General features: G+C 45.6%; 1 protein-coding gene across 1 annotated transcript in view; it reads right to left on the reverse strand.

Annotated features, from left to right (window-relative positions):
- GOLPH3 (golgi phosphoprotein 3) overlaps positions 1–1,752 on the reverse strand; it is a 38,493-nt gene extending 36,741 nt beyond the window's left edge. The window contains exon 1 of the mRNA XM_076361732.1: positions 1,301–1,752. Coding sequence (XP_076217847.1) covers positions 1,301–1,513 — 213 coding nt within the window. The 5' untranslated portion in view covers positions 1,514–1,752. The remainder of the gene's footprint in view (positions 1–1,300) is intronic.
- Between the last annotated feature and the right edge of the window lie 13,945 nt (positions 1,753–15,697).

The raw sequence follows: 15,697 nt of genomic DNA on the forward strand, positions 1-15,697 counted from the left end.
AGAAATAAAATATGTTATTGCAGCAGATAAACACACAGATATACCCACATGCATTAAAAAAATGAATGTTAACCAGGAAAACGATTCTTTAACCTATTTATTATCAACCAGCAAATTTATTTTAGATGCAACGCACTGTCAAAGAACATATAACTCATCAGCTTCCCTCCCTCATTATTCTGTCTTCATGAGCATGCACAGTTTTAAGAGACTTCCACCCAAATCAATGAACTGGCTTCATTAATTTACTTACCACAAAAAAAAGGCAGGTTGCTTAATTAAATCCATATTATAACTCATATCTAAAATAAAGGTGTATTACACTTCACCATACACCACATCAAATTAAACTGTTTACCCAACAGGACTGTCTATCTGCAGTGTGCATGCTTTTTATATTGATTACCTCTTTCAAATGAAACAAAAATCTGACACGTTGGTAGAAGTACACCTTCCTCAATGACTTATTCACGGTATCATGACAAACAATTAAGCTATAAATTCAGTAAAAACACAGAATTATATAATAATGCCATTTCCTCATTTTGACACACTTCTCATTACTCAAGGCCCATTTTTGTCATATGTATTTCCCCAACTTTAAGACATTTTTCACATGCATTAGTCTGGAAAGTCTTAGTAGAAAGGGCTACTAAGCATCCTAAAGCACCTGAGAACCTCGTAAGTACCACAGAGTCGTGTCTGACAAAATACATAGGAGTAGACAAGTCTTCCACATTACAGCCATGGTAAGTTGTAGGTGAAGTAAGCATCACAGGTCTACCCAGGCCTCCAAGTCAACCACCAACGCTGACTAGAGGCCCTGGCCCTCACCTCCAGGTCCCTGTCTTGTCCCAACCCTTACGCAGCCCTCTTTGAGACACTACAAATATGAGAGTCCCTCTGTGAACCCCGCATCCAAAGGGCGAACCAAACTCTCTGCCAGGCTGCCCCTCCCTAAAATCCAAGCACCTTCCCCACCTCCTCCAAAACACCGAGCCCGTTCCAGCATGCGCCCCTACTCCCAGCAACATCACAGTCCCCGTCCCCAGCAACGCCTCTGCCTCAAACCCGCGGCAACGCTCACCCTGCAGAGCCCTTGCTCCCATCCCACCCATACCCTAGCAGCGAGGCTCCCCTTCCCCATCAACGCCCTCCATGAGCCCCCGAATAGCCGGTATCCCCTCAGGCACCCCGTTCCTGCCCCCCTCCCACCACCACCGGGCCTCCTCAGCCACCCCCTGCCCAGCGCCCCTCACCTCGGCCCGCCCCAGCCCCGCCGCCACGGCCCCGGCCGCACCTCACGGTCCTTGAGGCCCAGGAGCAGCACCTCCTCCATGAGGGTGAGCCGCGTTTCCTTGGAGTCGCCCTTCTCGTCGTCACCGGACTCGTCCCGGCGGCCTTCATCCTCCGGGCCGCCCCCCGCTCCCCGCTCCTTGTCGGCGGCGGCGCTGCGGGAGGCCTCGGTCCGGCGCTGCACCAGGCCGGAGCTGCGCTGGGTCAAGGAAGTCATGGCTGGAGGCGGCGGGAGGGCAGAGGCCCGCCGCGGAGAAAGGGGCTCGGCGACAGCTCGGGAGGTGGTGAAGAGAAGGGACGGGAGCCGCTCCCGCCTCCGCCCTATCCGCACCGGGGCAGCGGCCGGCCGGGGGGAGTCATGGGGAGCGGGGCTCGGCCGCGGCGGGGGAGGCGGAGGCAGCGGGGGCCGGCGTCCCCCCCTGCAGCGGCCGAGCTGGCGGAGGCGGCTTCTCCTCCAATATGGCGGCGCGGGCTGATGTCAGCGGAGGATGTGGCAGCGCCGGGCGGGGGGAGCACCGGAAAGGGCCGCGGGCGGGAGGGGCCCCCCGCGGGGCAGGGGGCGGGGCCGGAGCCGGAGCGCCCGTGGGTGCGGCCCCTCCGCCGCGGGGAGCGCGGGAGGCGCCGACCGTTGGTGAGCGTTAGTGGCCGTTATCCGCGGCTGTGGAGAACGGTTGCTCCTACGCTCCGGGAGAGGGGCCGGCCGGTGACCGCCGTGCCATGACCCAGGGGCTGGGTACTGCGCTCTCTTAAATTAGCGGTTTTTTTCTTGAAAAGTGCCTTACTTACAACCTTAAGTATGCTTAATTCCATTTTTAGCCATAAGACCGTGTCCGATTGCTACTGAAGCCCCCCAGAAATATCTCTGTGTATACGTACTCATCAGCTAAGCTCAGGTGAGCTCTCTAGTCCCGACTTCAGACTGAGGAGATGGGAGTCCCTCGGCTCTGCTGTCCATGAGCATCTTTTCAAACCTTTAGCCCTTTCAAATGTGGCACACCAAAAACTCAAAAAACTACTTGTCAAGGCTAAATCCCATGTATGTTTCCGAGTATTTTATTGCAGAATAAAGGTGCTCGTGATGCAAGGATGGTCTATACTTTTTAGTCCACAATTAGGATGTTGCATTTGGCCCTATTGAGATATATAGAGACATATATTTTGGATAAAATATATATAATCTGTATCTAAGATATAAATAAAATGTTTATATAAATATATATAGCAATATAAACTTTTTTTTTAGGTGCACCCTGTTTACCAAGAGCTGTGAGTCACTTTGTAAATGACTAGCCTCTATTGTTTCCCACACCACCAATTCTTGCATCATCTGCTAATGTGACTTGGTGATAATCCAGTATAGCTTCTTCAAGATCACTGATAAAAAAGAATAGCAGACAGTCAAAACTGGTCCCCGGAGGATCTGAATCACTCACGGAAGTGTTTGCTGATCATTGTTCCTCTTCTGTGTTTTGAGGCCTGCCAATTACTCACAGTCCACTTACTGTGTGACATTCTGATTTTTTTAATCTGTCTAGTTTTTTTAATTAAAATGTTTTGCCGTACCGGGTCAAATGCCAAACCAAAGCTTAAGGATATAACATCACTGTTATTTTTATCAAATAAACATTTGCATAAAGAGGAGACACCACAATAATAGCGTTACGAGATCTGTTTTCTGGAAATGTCTTACTCAAACCTTTATTAATTTAGTCCTATATGAGTCGCTCATATTTTGCTGAGGATTACAGTCAAGATGGCAGGCATGTAATTAATCTGGGTCATCCCTTCTACCTTCTTTTAACATAGTCACATATTAACTTTCTTCCTGTTCTTTGGAACTCCCAAGATTTACTGAAAGTCATAACTAGAGATTGAAAAGAGGTTCCAAAAAGCTCTTTTAAAAACCTGTATGCAGGTTATCCTGGCTTACTGATACAAATTACCTAGATTTACTACTGCTACTTGAATTTCTCATAAAGTACACTGTTAATGGAAAGTATTTAATCTTTGTCCTGTATGATAATATTTACCTATTTCCCCAGAATACAAAGCTATTTATTGAACACTTTTTTAAAGCACTGTTAACAATTCTTATATTTCTCTTTAGTAACATCATTGTTAGAATTTGCCTTGCACCTACATTCAATTCCCTGTTTCTTTCTGTTGGCAAAATTTTCTCATCATCACTTATGTTTTCTTTAATTCCTAGATTTAATTAACAAAGCAATATTATCTTTTCCTTTCTTATCAATACAATGCACTGTTCAGGCTGTTAAATTTATTTTCACTTTCCCACTACACTAGTATGGCATTTTAACTACATTTGGGTTTTGTCCTGATTGCTTTTTAAGGGTTAACTGATTGAATGTTCATTAGCAACTCCTAATTTATATTTTTTTGGTTTGGGTCCTTTCCTCAAGGGCCTCAAGGGACTTATCGTTATTTTGAGTTTTATGAAAATCACTTTTTAAAAGTAGTAGCTAATTATATTATTGATTTGCCCACTTTTCTGTTTTTTATTACAAAAGTGATCAAATTAGGATCACTTGTACGTTAATAAGAATTTTTTATTTTGTTGATCATTTTAATTTTTATTAGGATGAGGTATACTATGAAGTTCCTTATATTTGATGGTCACTTTTCTTAGAAACTCAGGTGTTTGCACAAATTTAATAGTGTAATTTCAAACATATTTTTTCATTACTAATGTCAGTTCTGATTCTTTATCTAATGAACCTAAACTAATAAGCTCAGTGTGACTCAAATTAAGAATGCATATAATTGAATTTTGAGCCAATTATTTTTTTACACCAGTGCAACGCTGATAGACAAAACCAAAATTTGAATTAAAAGGATAGCAGACAAGACACATTTCAGCACACGATTTCATTGGTATTGATCCCTTCTACATGACTGAGAGCTGGTGTCTTAGCAGGGACCGCTTGGCTTGTATCTATCACGGATCTAATGTACCGTGTCATGGCCTTCTTACCTGCAATTTGTTTTACAGTACCAAGCTGTATTTGAAAAATATTTCTGAGTCATATGTGACTTTATCAGGAGTTCAGAAGGCTGTAACCCCCGACACTGTGGTTTGTCACTGGCTGGTTCAATGTGTGCATCGTGTCATTCGGGTTGTCACTGGGCATGTCACTGGGTACAGATTCCCCTTCCTCCCCCCATCCCAATGCCAGTGGCATCCAGCCTGAGAGCTGGGGCCCTAAATCTCTGAAACATTGTGCTAAGAAATAATAATGCAAAAGCACAAGCTGTAGTCTATAAATAATTTTGTTTGGCTTGCAGTAAATTAACCTTGTAACATATCATTGTTTATTCTTCAGCCCATATTTGGCAGAATTTCTACTAACAGTTGCTGATGAGTAAGTTATCTTTACTAAATGCAGTAGACTTCAAAAGTAGCTAGGTTTTCTGAACTGCTGCTAGCTCACTGGGAAGTTGAAATAAAAGGGAAAATAGCAAAGGCATGAATCTTAGGCTCGTATTTTGTGTTGTGCTAGTTGCAGTTGCCGTGATTTACTTCACCATGGGAGCAGGGCTTACCTCAGTGATGTCAGCAGAAAAAGTGACTGACAAACCAAGCACAAAATGTCTGTTGGGACAGCACGTCAAGCAAAGAGTAACTTCATTTAGCACCTGAAGCAGAAGGTCACCTGCTACTAACTATCAACAAATGTATGGTAACTTGAACGTCACAAGCATGACATAAAATTATTGTAAGTTAAAGCAAGAAGTTGTAGAAGTCTCAATCTAACAGACATGCCAGGCTCTGAAACTTAAGATGTAGTGGATGAATCCTAGTGCTACTATCACAGCATCATAACGAGATACTGCTGGGCAGATTTTTCTCTTGAACGACAGTGTCATGGTTTAATCTCAGTCGGTAACTAAGCACCACGCAGCCGCTCGCTCACTCCCCTCCACCCGGTGGGATGGGGGAGAGAATTGGAAGAGCACAAGTGAGAAAAAGTCATGGGCTGAGATAAAAACAGTTTAATAATTGAAATAAAATGATGATAATAATAATAATAAAATGATAATAATAATATAATAATAATACACAAAACAAGTGATGCACAGTGCAATTGCTCACCACCCGCCGACCGATGCCCAGCCAGTCCCCGAGCAGCGGCCCCCCCGGCCAGCTTTCCCCAGTTTATGTACTGCGCATGACGTCACATGGTATGGAATGTCCCTTTGGCCAGTTTGGGTCAGCTGTCCTGGCTGTGCCCCCTCCCAGCTTCTTGTGCACCTTCAGCCTTCTCAGTCGGTAGAGCATGGAAAACTAAAAAGTCCTTGGCTAGTATAAGCATTACCTAGCAACAACTAAAACATCGGTGTGTTACCAACTTTGTTCTCATCCTAAATCCAAAACACTGTACCAGCTACTAGAAAGGAAATTAACTCTATCCCTGCCGAAACCAGGACAATATCCACCCCTTATTCTATACCATTTGCGTCATGCTCAAGTCTCATATTTTCCAGTACATTTTCATTAATCACCACCCCCTTTTTTTTTTTAATATATATACACACACACACACACACACACAGAGATATCATTCCCTTCGTCTGTGGGCCATCCCTCTAAAACATTCGGTGAGTTCATTTAGTCCATGACTTCGGGCTCCATCTGTCATAATAATCTTCCAGGGCAGGAAAGATGGAGATGGTGTGTGGTGTTGGATTGTTCCATGTTGAAGTCAGTTCTGGTACCATCATCACTGTGCTTTGCTTGGTTTCACTGAAGTTATTCTTCATTAGTCTGGGTGATTCTTATTGTAATAACATTAGTATAGCATATAATATTATTATTATTATTAGTATATCTGTGTATTATTAGTATAATTATTATAACTATAATTAGTACTTAATATCACATAATTCAGATCATTGGCTATTCTCACCCAAAATCAAATCCCCTTGAGGCACACATCGGACTTCCCCATCCTCCCGCATTATCCACCAAGTGCACCCAGGTCCTTGAGCAAAAGCAATCCCATGGATGGGTTTGCCTCTGCCCGAGGCAGGAATAACCCAAACTGTCTTCCCCAGCATATTTTTTATGTGCTCTACAGGGACTTTATTCCCATCTACAGTATGTAAAAGTTCTGACTGGGCAGAGCCAGCTCGATTGGCAGATCCCCGAGTGTTGACTAACCGGGTGGCCTTTGCTAAATGTGTGTCCCAATGTTTGAACATCCCACCACCCATTGCTCTCAGTGTAGTCTTCAACAGTCCATTGTATCGTTCAATTTTCCCAGAGGCTGGTGCATGACAGGGGATGTGATACACCCACTCAATGCCGTTTGGCCCAGGTGTCTATGAGGTTGTTTCGGAAATGAGTCCCGTTGTCTGACTCAATTCTTTCTGGGGTGCCATGTCGCCATAGGACTTGCTTTTCAGGGCCCAGGATAGTGTTCCGGGCGGTGGCATGGGGCACGGGATATGTTTCCAGCCATCCGGTGGTTGCCTCCACCATTGTAAGCACGTGGCGCTTGCCTTGGCGGGTTTGTGGGAGTGTGATATAATCGATCTGCCAGGCCTCCCCGTATTTATATTTCAACCATCGTCCTCCATAGCAGAGAGGCTTTAACCACTTGGCTTGCTTGATTGCAGCGCATGTTTCACATTCATGGATAACCTGTGCAATAATGTCCATGGTCAAGTCCACCCCTCGATCACGAGCCCATCTGTATGTTGCATCTCTTCCTTGGTGACCTGAGGTGTCATGGGCCCACCGAGCTAGAAATAATTCACCCTTATGTTGCCAGTCCAGATCCACCTGAGCCACTTCAATCTTAGCAGCCTGATCCACCTGCTGGTTGTTTTGATGTTCTTCAGTGGCCCAACTCTTGGGTACGTGAGCATCTACGTGACGGACTTTTACAACCAGGTTCTCTACCCGGGCAGCAATATCTTGCCATGATGCAGCAGCCCAGATGGGTTTGCCTCTGCGCTGCCAGTTGCTCTGCTTCCATTGCTGCAGCCACCCCCACAGGGCATTTGCCACCATCCATGAGTCAGTCTAGAGATAGAGCACTGGCCACTTTTCTCGGTCAGCAATGTCTAAAGCCAGCTGGATGGCCTTTACTTCTGCAAATTGGCTCGATTCACCTTCTCCTTCAGCAGTTTCTACAACTTGTCGCATGGGACTCCACACAGCAGCTTTCCACCTCTGATGCTTTCCCACAACACGACAGGACCCATCAGTGAACAGGGCATATTGCTTCTCATTTTCTGGTAGTTCATTATACATTGGGGCCTCTTCAGCACGCGTTACCTCCTCCTCTGGCGATATTCCAAAATCTTTGCCTTCTGGCCAGTCCATGATCACTTCCAGGATTCCTGGGTGACTGGGGTTTCCTATTCGAGCCCGTTGTGTGATCAGTGCGACCCACTTACTCCATGTAGCATCAGTTGCATGATGTGTACAGGGGACCCTCCCTCTGAACATCCAGCCTAGCACCGGCAGTCGGGGTGCCAGGAGGAGCTGTGCTTCAGTGCCGATCACTTCCGAAGCAGCTCAAACCCCTTCATATGCTGCTAATATCTCTTTTTCAGTTGGAGTATAGCGGGCCTCGGATCCTCTGTATCCCTGGTTCCAAAACCCTAGGGGTCGACCTCGAGTCTCCCTTGGTGCTTTCTGCCAGAGGCTCCAGGTAGGGCCATTCTCCCCGGCTGCAGTGTAGAGCACATTTTTTACATCTTGCCCTGCCTGGACTGGCCCCAGGGCTACTGCATGAACTATCTCCCGTTTAATTTGTTCAAAAGCTTGTCGTTGTTCAGGGCCCCATTTGAAATCGTTCTTCTTCCGGGTCACTTGATAGAGAGGGTTTACAATCAGACTGTAATTTGGAATATGCATTCTCCAAAAACCCACGATGCCTAAGAAATCTTGTGTTTCCTTTTTGCTAGTTGGTGGAGACATGGCTGTTATTTTGTTGATCACATCCATTGGGATCTGACGACGTCCATCTTGCCATTTTATTCCTAAAAACTGGATCTCCTGTGCAGGTCCCTTGACCTTACTTTGTTTTATGGCAAACCCGGCCTTCAGCAGGATTTGGACTATTTCCTTCCCTTTTTCAAAAACTTCTCCTGCTGTGTTGCCCCATACGATGATGTCATCAACGTATTGCAGGTGTTCTGGAGCTCCACCCTGTTCTAGTGCAGTCTGGATCAGTCCATGGCAAATGGTGGGGCTGTGTTTCCACCCCTGGGGCAGTCGGTTCCAGGTGTACTGAACACCCCTCCAAGTGAAAGCAAACTGTGGCCTGCACTCTGCTGCCAAAGGGATTGAGAAAAACGCATTAGCAATATCAGCTGTGGCATACCACTTGGCTGCCTTTGACTCCAGTTCGTATTGAAGTTCTAGCGTGTCTGGCACAGCAGCACTCAGCGGTGGCGTGACTTCATTTAGGCCACGATAGTCTACTGTTAGTCTCCACTCTCCATTAGACTTCCGCACTGGCCATGTGGGACTGTTAAAGGGTGAGTGAGTCTTGCTGATCACTCCTTGGCTCTCCAGTCGACGAATCAGCTCATGAATGGGAATCAGGGAGTCTCGGTTGGTGCGATATTGCCGCCGGTGCACCGTGGTGGTAGCGATTGGCACTTGTTGGTCTTCGACCTTCAGCAACCCCACAACAGAGGGGTCCTCCGAGAGACCAGGCAAGGTGGACAGCTGTTTAATTTCCTCCATCTCCAAGGCAGCTATGCCAAAAGCCCACCGGTACCCTTTTGGGTCCTTGAAATACCCTCTCCTGAGGTAGTCTATGCCACGGATGCACAGAGCATCTGGGCCAGTCACAATGGGGTGCTTCTGCCACCCATTCCCAGTTAGACTCACTTTGGCTTCCAATACAGTTAGCTGTTGGGATTCCCCCGTCACCCCAGAAATACAGATGGGTTCTGCCCCTTTATAGCTTGATGGCATTAGGGCACACTGTGCACCGGTGTCTACTAGAGCCTTATACTCCTGTGTGTCCGATGTGCCAGGCCACCGAATCCACACAGTCCAGTAAACCCGGTTGTCCCTTTCCTCCCCCTGGCTGGAGGCAGGGCCCCTCTAGTCCTGGTCATAGTATTCGTTTCTCATTTCCTGCAAATATGAGTCAGAAGTCTCTTCATTAAGATCAGAAGTAAGATTGGCCCTTCTGCTTTGTCTGGGGAACTGCCCACTGGAAACTGGAGCAGCAATTTTCCTGGAAGAACCCCCTTTTGTGATTGTTTTCCCTTGCAACTCACGTACCTCTGCCTCTAGGGCTGAGGTAGGTTTTCCATCCCACTTCCTCATGTCCTCTCCATGGTCACGCAGATAAAACCATAGGGTGCCCCATGGTGTGTAGCCTTTATATTCTCTCTCTTGAGCAAAAGAACGCTTACTTCTAATAGCCAAGATACTGGTCCGTACAGGTGGGGAGTATCCTCTCTGAGTTGCTGGATCTCCCGGGACAGTTTTTCGGACAGTTTCTCCACAGCCGAGAGGAGGGAGGAAGAAAGACTTTCCTCGTATTGCCGGAGTTGACTAGCCAATTCATCCACTGTTTGTTCCTCTCCATCTTTCCAGGTTATCACTGCCAATGAATTGGTGTATGACAATGGTGAGCTCCTTATAAACTTCCGCCACATGGGTCGTGTGCACTTGACTTCGTCTGGATCTTTGGATAGTTGTTCATTGCTCAGGTCACCATAAATCACCTCCAGCATGGCTAATTCCCTCAGGTACTGGATACCCTTCTCCATGGTGGCCCACTTGCTTGGGTGACATATAAGATCTTCCTTAAAGGGATAGCTTTCCTTCACGCTTGACAAGAGTCGCCTCCAAAGGCTGAGGACTCGTGTCCCTTTTCCAATTGCTTTGTCAATGTCCCCTTCCCTGGAAAGGGATCCCAGCTGCTTGGCTTCCCTACCCTCTAATTCCAGGCTACTGGCCCCATTATCCCAGCATCGGAGCAGCCAGGTGACAATATGCTCACCTGGACGGCGGCTGAAATCTTTTCGTATATCTCGCAGCTCACTCAGGGATAGAGATCGGGTGGTCACTGCCTCGTTTATGAGTTCTTCCTCTTCCTCCTCCCCAATCAGCGGCCGGCTCTCCTCCTCCCGTTCTCGTGATGGCCCTTCTTCAGGGTCATCTGTCTCGTACACTTCTTCCTCCGGTTCCCTTTTAGAAGAAGCTTCTTCCTCCCTTACTAAACAAGCCGACTTGGGCTTCCAAAATTTCTTCTTGTGTGCAGGGGCGACTGATACCGGCACAGGCTGGTTCTTTGGTTCAGCCGCAGGGCCTGTCGCTGGGGTCTGAGTGGCCGCAGGGCCTGTTGCTGAGGTCGGAGTGGCCGCAGGGCCTGTTGCCGGTGTCTGAATAGCTGCAGAGCATGTTGCTGGGGTCGGAGTGGCTGCAGAGCATGTCGCTGGGGTCGGCGTGGCCGCAGTGCATGTCGTCCAGGTCTGAGTGGCCGCAGTGCGTGTCGTTTTACTGTCAGAGCCAGAGACCTTCCCTTCCCTTTGAGGGCACTGAATGGTGTTGAACAGGGCTCAGTAGGCATGGGCCAGGCCCCAGCACGTTGCAATGAGCGGCATCTCTCTGGAGTTGCCAGGGTGACAGCATACTTTGTCCAAATATTCTACTAACTTTTCAGGATTCTGCACTTGCTCAGGGGTGAAGTTCCAAAACACTGGGGGTGCCCATTGGCCTAGGTACTTGCCCATCTTGTCCCACACACCCTGCCACTCATAATTATTCAGCCTTGGGGCAGATCTCTGGATGATATTCTTAAATTGCTTACCAACTTTAGACAAAACCGAAACAATATTCCCAAGAGGTATTAATAGAAGTATCTTAACTACCCAAGGATGTTCAAGGTACTGAAAAGTTACTGTAATGAAGGAGGAAATATCATAGAAGAAGGTAGTGACACTGCCATTCTGTATTTCCTCCGTAAAAAACTCTCAGAAAAGTTACTGCAATTGCTAGTTGTCTCCACAAAATGGTCTCCGTGGTACAGTAACGGCTTCATTGCGAAATTTACATACCACACTAACGTCAAGGTCAATGTTCTAAAAACAAACCTCACAAGCGAGACATCACTATTCGCTGCAGACCACAGCAAACTGCAAAACCCAACACCAATCTTTAACATGTACAGCAGGAAAAAGAGCGCGATGCAGATTATACAAATCAATATCGAGAACAGAGAAACCAACATTGTGACCCACAACTACTAACAGATATAAGTTCCTTAATACACTCCGGTTAATCTGTTATTATCTCAAACCCTTCGAGCCCCACGTTGGGCGCCAAAAAGGACTGTCGTGGTTTAACTTCAGTTGGCAACTAAGCACCACGCAGCCGCTTGCTCACTCCCCTCCACCCGGTGGGATGGGGGAGAGAATTGGAAGAGCACAAGTGAGAAAAAGTCATGGGTTGAGATAAAAACAGTTTAATAATTGAAATAAAATGATAATAATATGATAATAATAATAATAATATGCACAGTACAATTGCTCACCACCCGCCGACTGATGCCCAGCCAGTCCCCCAGCAGTGCGCCCCCCCCCCCTCCCCCCCCCGGCCAGCTTTCCCCAGTTGATGTACTGCGCATGACGTCACATGGTATGGAATGTCCCTTTGGCCAGTTTGGGTCAGCTGTCCTGGCTGTGCCCCCTCCCAGCTTCTTGTGCACCTCCAGCCTTCTCAGTCGGTAGAGCATGGGAAGCTGAAAAGTCCTTGGCTAGTGTAAGCATTACCTAGCAACAACTAAAACATCGGTGTGTTACCAACTTTGTTCTCATCCTAAATCCAAAACACTGTACCAGCTACTAGAAAGGAAATTAACTCTATCCCTGCCGAAACCAGGACAGACAGTTAGATTAATAGCATGTGCGTGTTCTGAGGTTGACAGCAAGAATACAGGAGCTGTTTTCTAGAAGGCAGCTGCTGACTCTGGTACAGCTTCACCATCCCATGATTTCACCAGTCAAGCTTGTTTACATTCCTGCCTGTGTCTTCCATTCCCTCCCAGTGAAAGTTTGCCACTCCCAATTATGCCACTAAAAACAAGTGTCAGGTGGACCTGTGGCCTGAATCCCTGTAAGGATCTGACTTAAAAAATACAGTAAAAAAAAAGGTCATGTTTAACCTGTGTCATTTCAGCGCTTTATTGACAGGGCAGCCTCACAAATAGGCACCATACTATTACTGAAGGAGCACTGGGCTGGAGTACAAAATATGGAAACGCAATGGCCCGGAGCAAAGGGAGACAGGAATTTCTGAAGGCCAAACCATCTCTAAAACCATGCTGATTACAAACATGCTGCTTGACTGCTAGAGTAGCTGTTAATGCCAGAAAGCAACTGGAAGGAACAAACTATATTGAGATTTGGTCTATCCAATATTATCCACGTGATCTCCAAGAACAGGATTTTCACTTCCAGTAAGAATCCTACTGTAACAAATGCTTTACTTCCTTGTAAAGTATATAAAGTATATAAATACTCATCAACTCATTAGAAAAAATACATAAAGCCAGATGGTGCAAAGAAAATGTTTCCTTTGGGTTGTAATTTACAAGATAAATAGTGATTAGAACAGTATTCTTGTTGTCTAATTAGAGAGTACTTGTGTTCATTCAGAAGTGTGTGTAGAATAAATGCCGATTACTTTTGGTAGGTTTACACCCTCTTGTTATGACCGAAGACCAACGCAAAGAGAATCAAATAATGAGTGGTAATTTTAGAACAGTAAATGTGAGGCAAACAGAGCCATGGAGAGTCAGGGAGAAAAATAAGGATTCCAGGAACTAGTGGTCGTATCAACTCAGCAAAGGTGTGTGAGCAGCTGGGACAGGGGCAATGGAAGAAAAATCTAGAAATATTTGGCAGCAGCCATCTCTGAGCCTATGTAAAGACACTTGTAAAGGAGATAAAGCTGCATTTTTGAGTTACCGTGTTCCTGAGAATTCAGCCGAGTGCATTGAACTGTTCTGCTCCTGGCAGAGGTTGCATGCCCTGCTTGTGCTGGATGCCTGACGACAGCCAGAAGGTTGTGATCACAGTGAACACCAGAAGGTTTTTAAGTTTGGCACAGATGATAATAACTTCCATAATACCTTCTATCCAGGGAGCAAAAAACATGGATAGACATTTGTAGATTAAACTTGCAGACATGTCTGGGTTACGCTTCTCCTTGAATCATTCAAGAGTGAAAACAGGATGGAAGCAAGTTTCATTAGTTTGTTACATTTAAAGTCGGCCTTGAAAACATGGAAGAATAAAAGCTTGTGCGAGTCAAGTGTTAGAGAGCACTATGTCTCACTATCTTGCTATGAACTTCTTTGCACGGTTGTTGCCATCATGACCTGCTAGACACCAAACATGGATTTGATTATGATTTCTCAAATTTGATTATTTGAGGGGAAGAAAAGTCCAGAAGACATTTTTTGGAGGGGACACACTTGCTCTTAACTGGGGGAGTTTGGAAGCGAGACCGCTCCCTCAGCAGTGCCACTCCACTGGCACTGCCATGCTTCTGTTTTGACCTGTATTCCAGGTGCCTCCATTGACGGCAAGGCAGAAAGCTTGAGAATATTGTCCTGTGAACCTTTTCCCATAGGGTTAAAACAAGCCAAATGGGGATTGATTTTCTTTGGGTTAATTCTGCACTGGATTATATCTGTGCAACAACATCTATCTTCGGTATTGTAAAATGATATTTTCACTAGATCATTTCTATGTGATGGCTTTTAAAGAGATTTTGCTGACTAACACTTTACTATCCATGCAAACATTTATGAATACATTTGATGCAAAAGAGCTGTTATTCAAACAGAAATCTCTTCATAGGGGATATGCAAGGAATTTTTGATTTAAATCTACACTGCAGACCACATTCTTAGTTCAAATTAAAGTAATAATTTGAATTGTTGGGACAAAGGCCACTTAGGACATTACCTGCATAGAACAGATTGATGAGCATTTGAGCATTAAACACAACATTGTCTTTGAGGTTAGCCAGTTATTTAAAAACTTGTTGCTGTCCGGTTGAATAAGGACATTTGCATAAGTACTGATTGCATTTAGGAGTTCATTAACAATCTATAAATACATAAGAACTCCTGCTATGTACTTGTGTAGCACCAAAGACAATACTACCTACACATGACTAAGTAAGGATGATGTACAATATCTAACCATGAGACACAGAGAGGTGTGATTCTAGAGTGTCTTCAGTTTTTTTAATACTATTATTTGTAGCAATCACAGTGGATTCAAAGAGAGCAGAAACCTGACTAGTAATCAGGAACTATCAGAAAACTTATGATAAAGCAGGAAGTTTACAATCAGCCTTGTACACCTATAGCATGCTCATGTTTCTGCCTTTTAGTGGATTTTTTTCTCCCTGAAAACTAGATTGAAGAAGAAGAGAGGGGATTTGGGGCTTCACTGTTGAAGCCAAAAAGAGCTAAAACAGCACCAGAAATACACAGTATAGCTGGAAAGGTTACATAGCTTTTTTTCTAGGGATGCTGGAATGGGGAAGGGGGACTCACTAGACAAAATCCTCACTGACTCCAGGGTGATCTGGCAGCCGAGTACATTTCTCTGCATGCCCAGACACGCAGCAGCACTAGCCGAGAGCCAGTGAGCCTGACAAAAATAGCGTCGAAAAACTTGGCATAAAAAAAGTTCCCCAAAATACTTTTCTATACCTGGGAGGAAAAGAAAAGAAAGTGTAAAAAAGTGGTTGCATCACTTGTTCAGTTATATGAACTGCTGTCTTGCTGATGGCCACTTACTTTTGCATTATCATCTTTTTTTTTTTTTTTTAAGGTACTAAGTTATTGCAAAAGTTAGCTTTGAACAGGGCAGAAGAAGCTTTCCTTTTCTCTTGAATCCATCTACCATTAAACTGTAACTTCAAGCCAGGACATTGATACCTGTCTGCCTCAAAGCCTCATGCTTAGAGTAACAGCAACGTGTGGCAAGTGACCATAAGACTGCTTTCCCATGCTGATGCAGGCAGTTGCAGGACTAGCTACAAAACATAGCCTACCTTTTGGGCCTCCCAAAAATCTGCCTCCCACAGCTACCGGAGGCAGTCTGATGCTCACAGCAATAAGCTATGTCACTGAAGCCAGGATTAGACCTTCAGGACTCCATTAACTTCCCCAACGAGGAGAGAAAAAAAAGGATTAGCAGCTAAATTATGGCCAGTCGCAAATTAAGATGGAAGTTAGAAACAAAAACTTAGTGGAGAAACCCAGCTGATGACTGGTAATAGAAATACATCCCACAGCCTAAGAAGGTGGCCCTGGCGTGGTCCAGGAACCTCCAAACAACACGGATGCATCTGCAAGGGAGGCGCTTGGCTGCAGCGGGG

This window comes from Aptenodytes patagonicus, chromosome Z, assembly GCF_965638725.1.
Source record: "Aptenodytes patagonicus chromosome Z, bAptPat1.pri.cur, whole genome shotgun sequence".
In the NCBI taxonomy this organism is placed as follows: domain Eukaryota; kingdom Metazoa; phylum Chordata; class Aves; order Sphenisciformes; family Spheniscidae; genus Aptenodytes; species Aptenodytes patagonicus.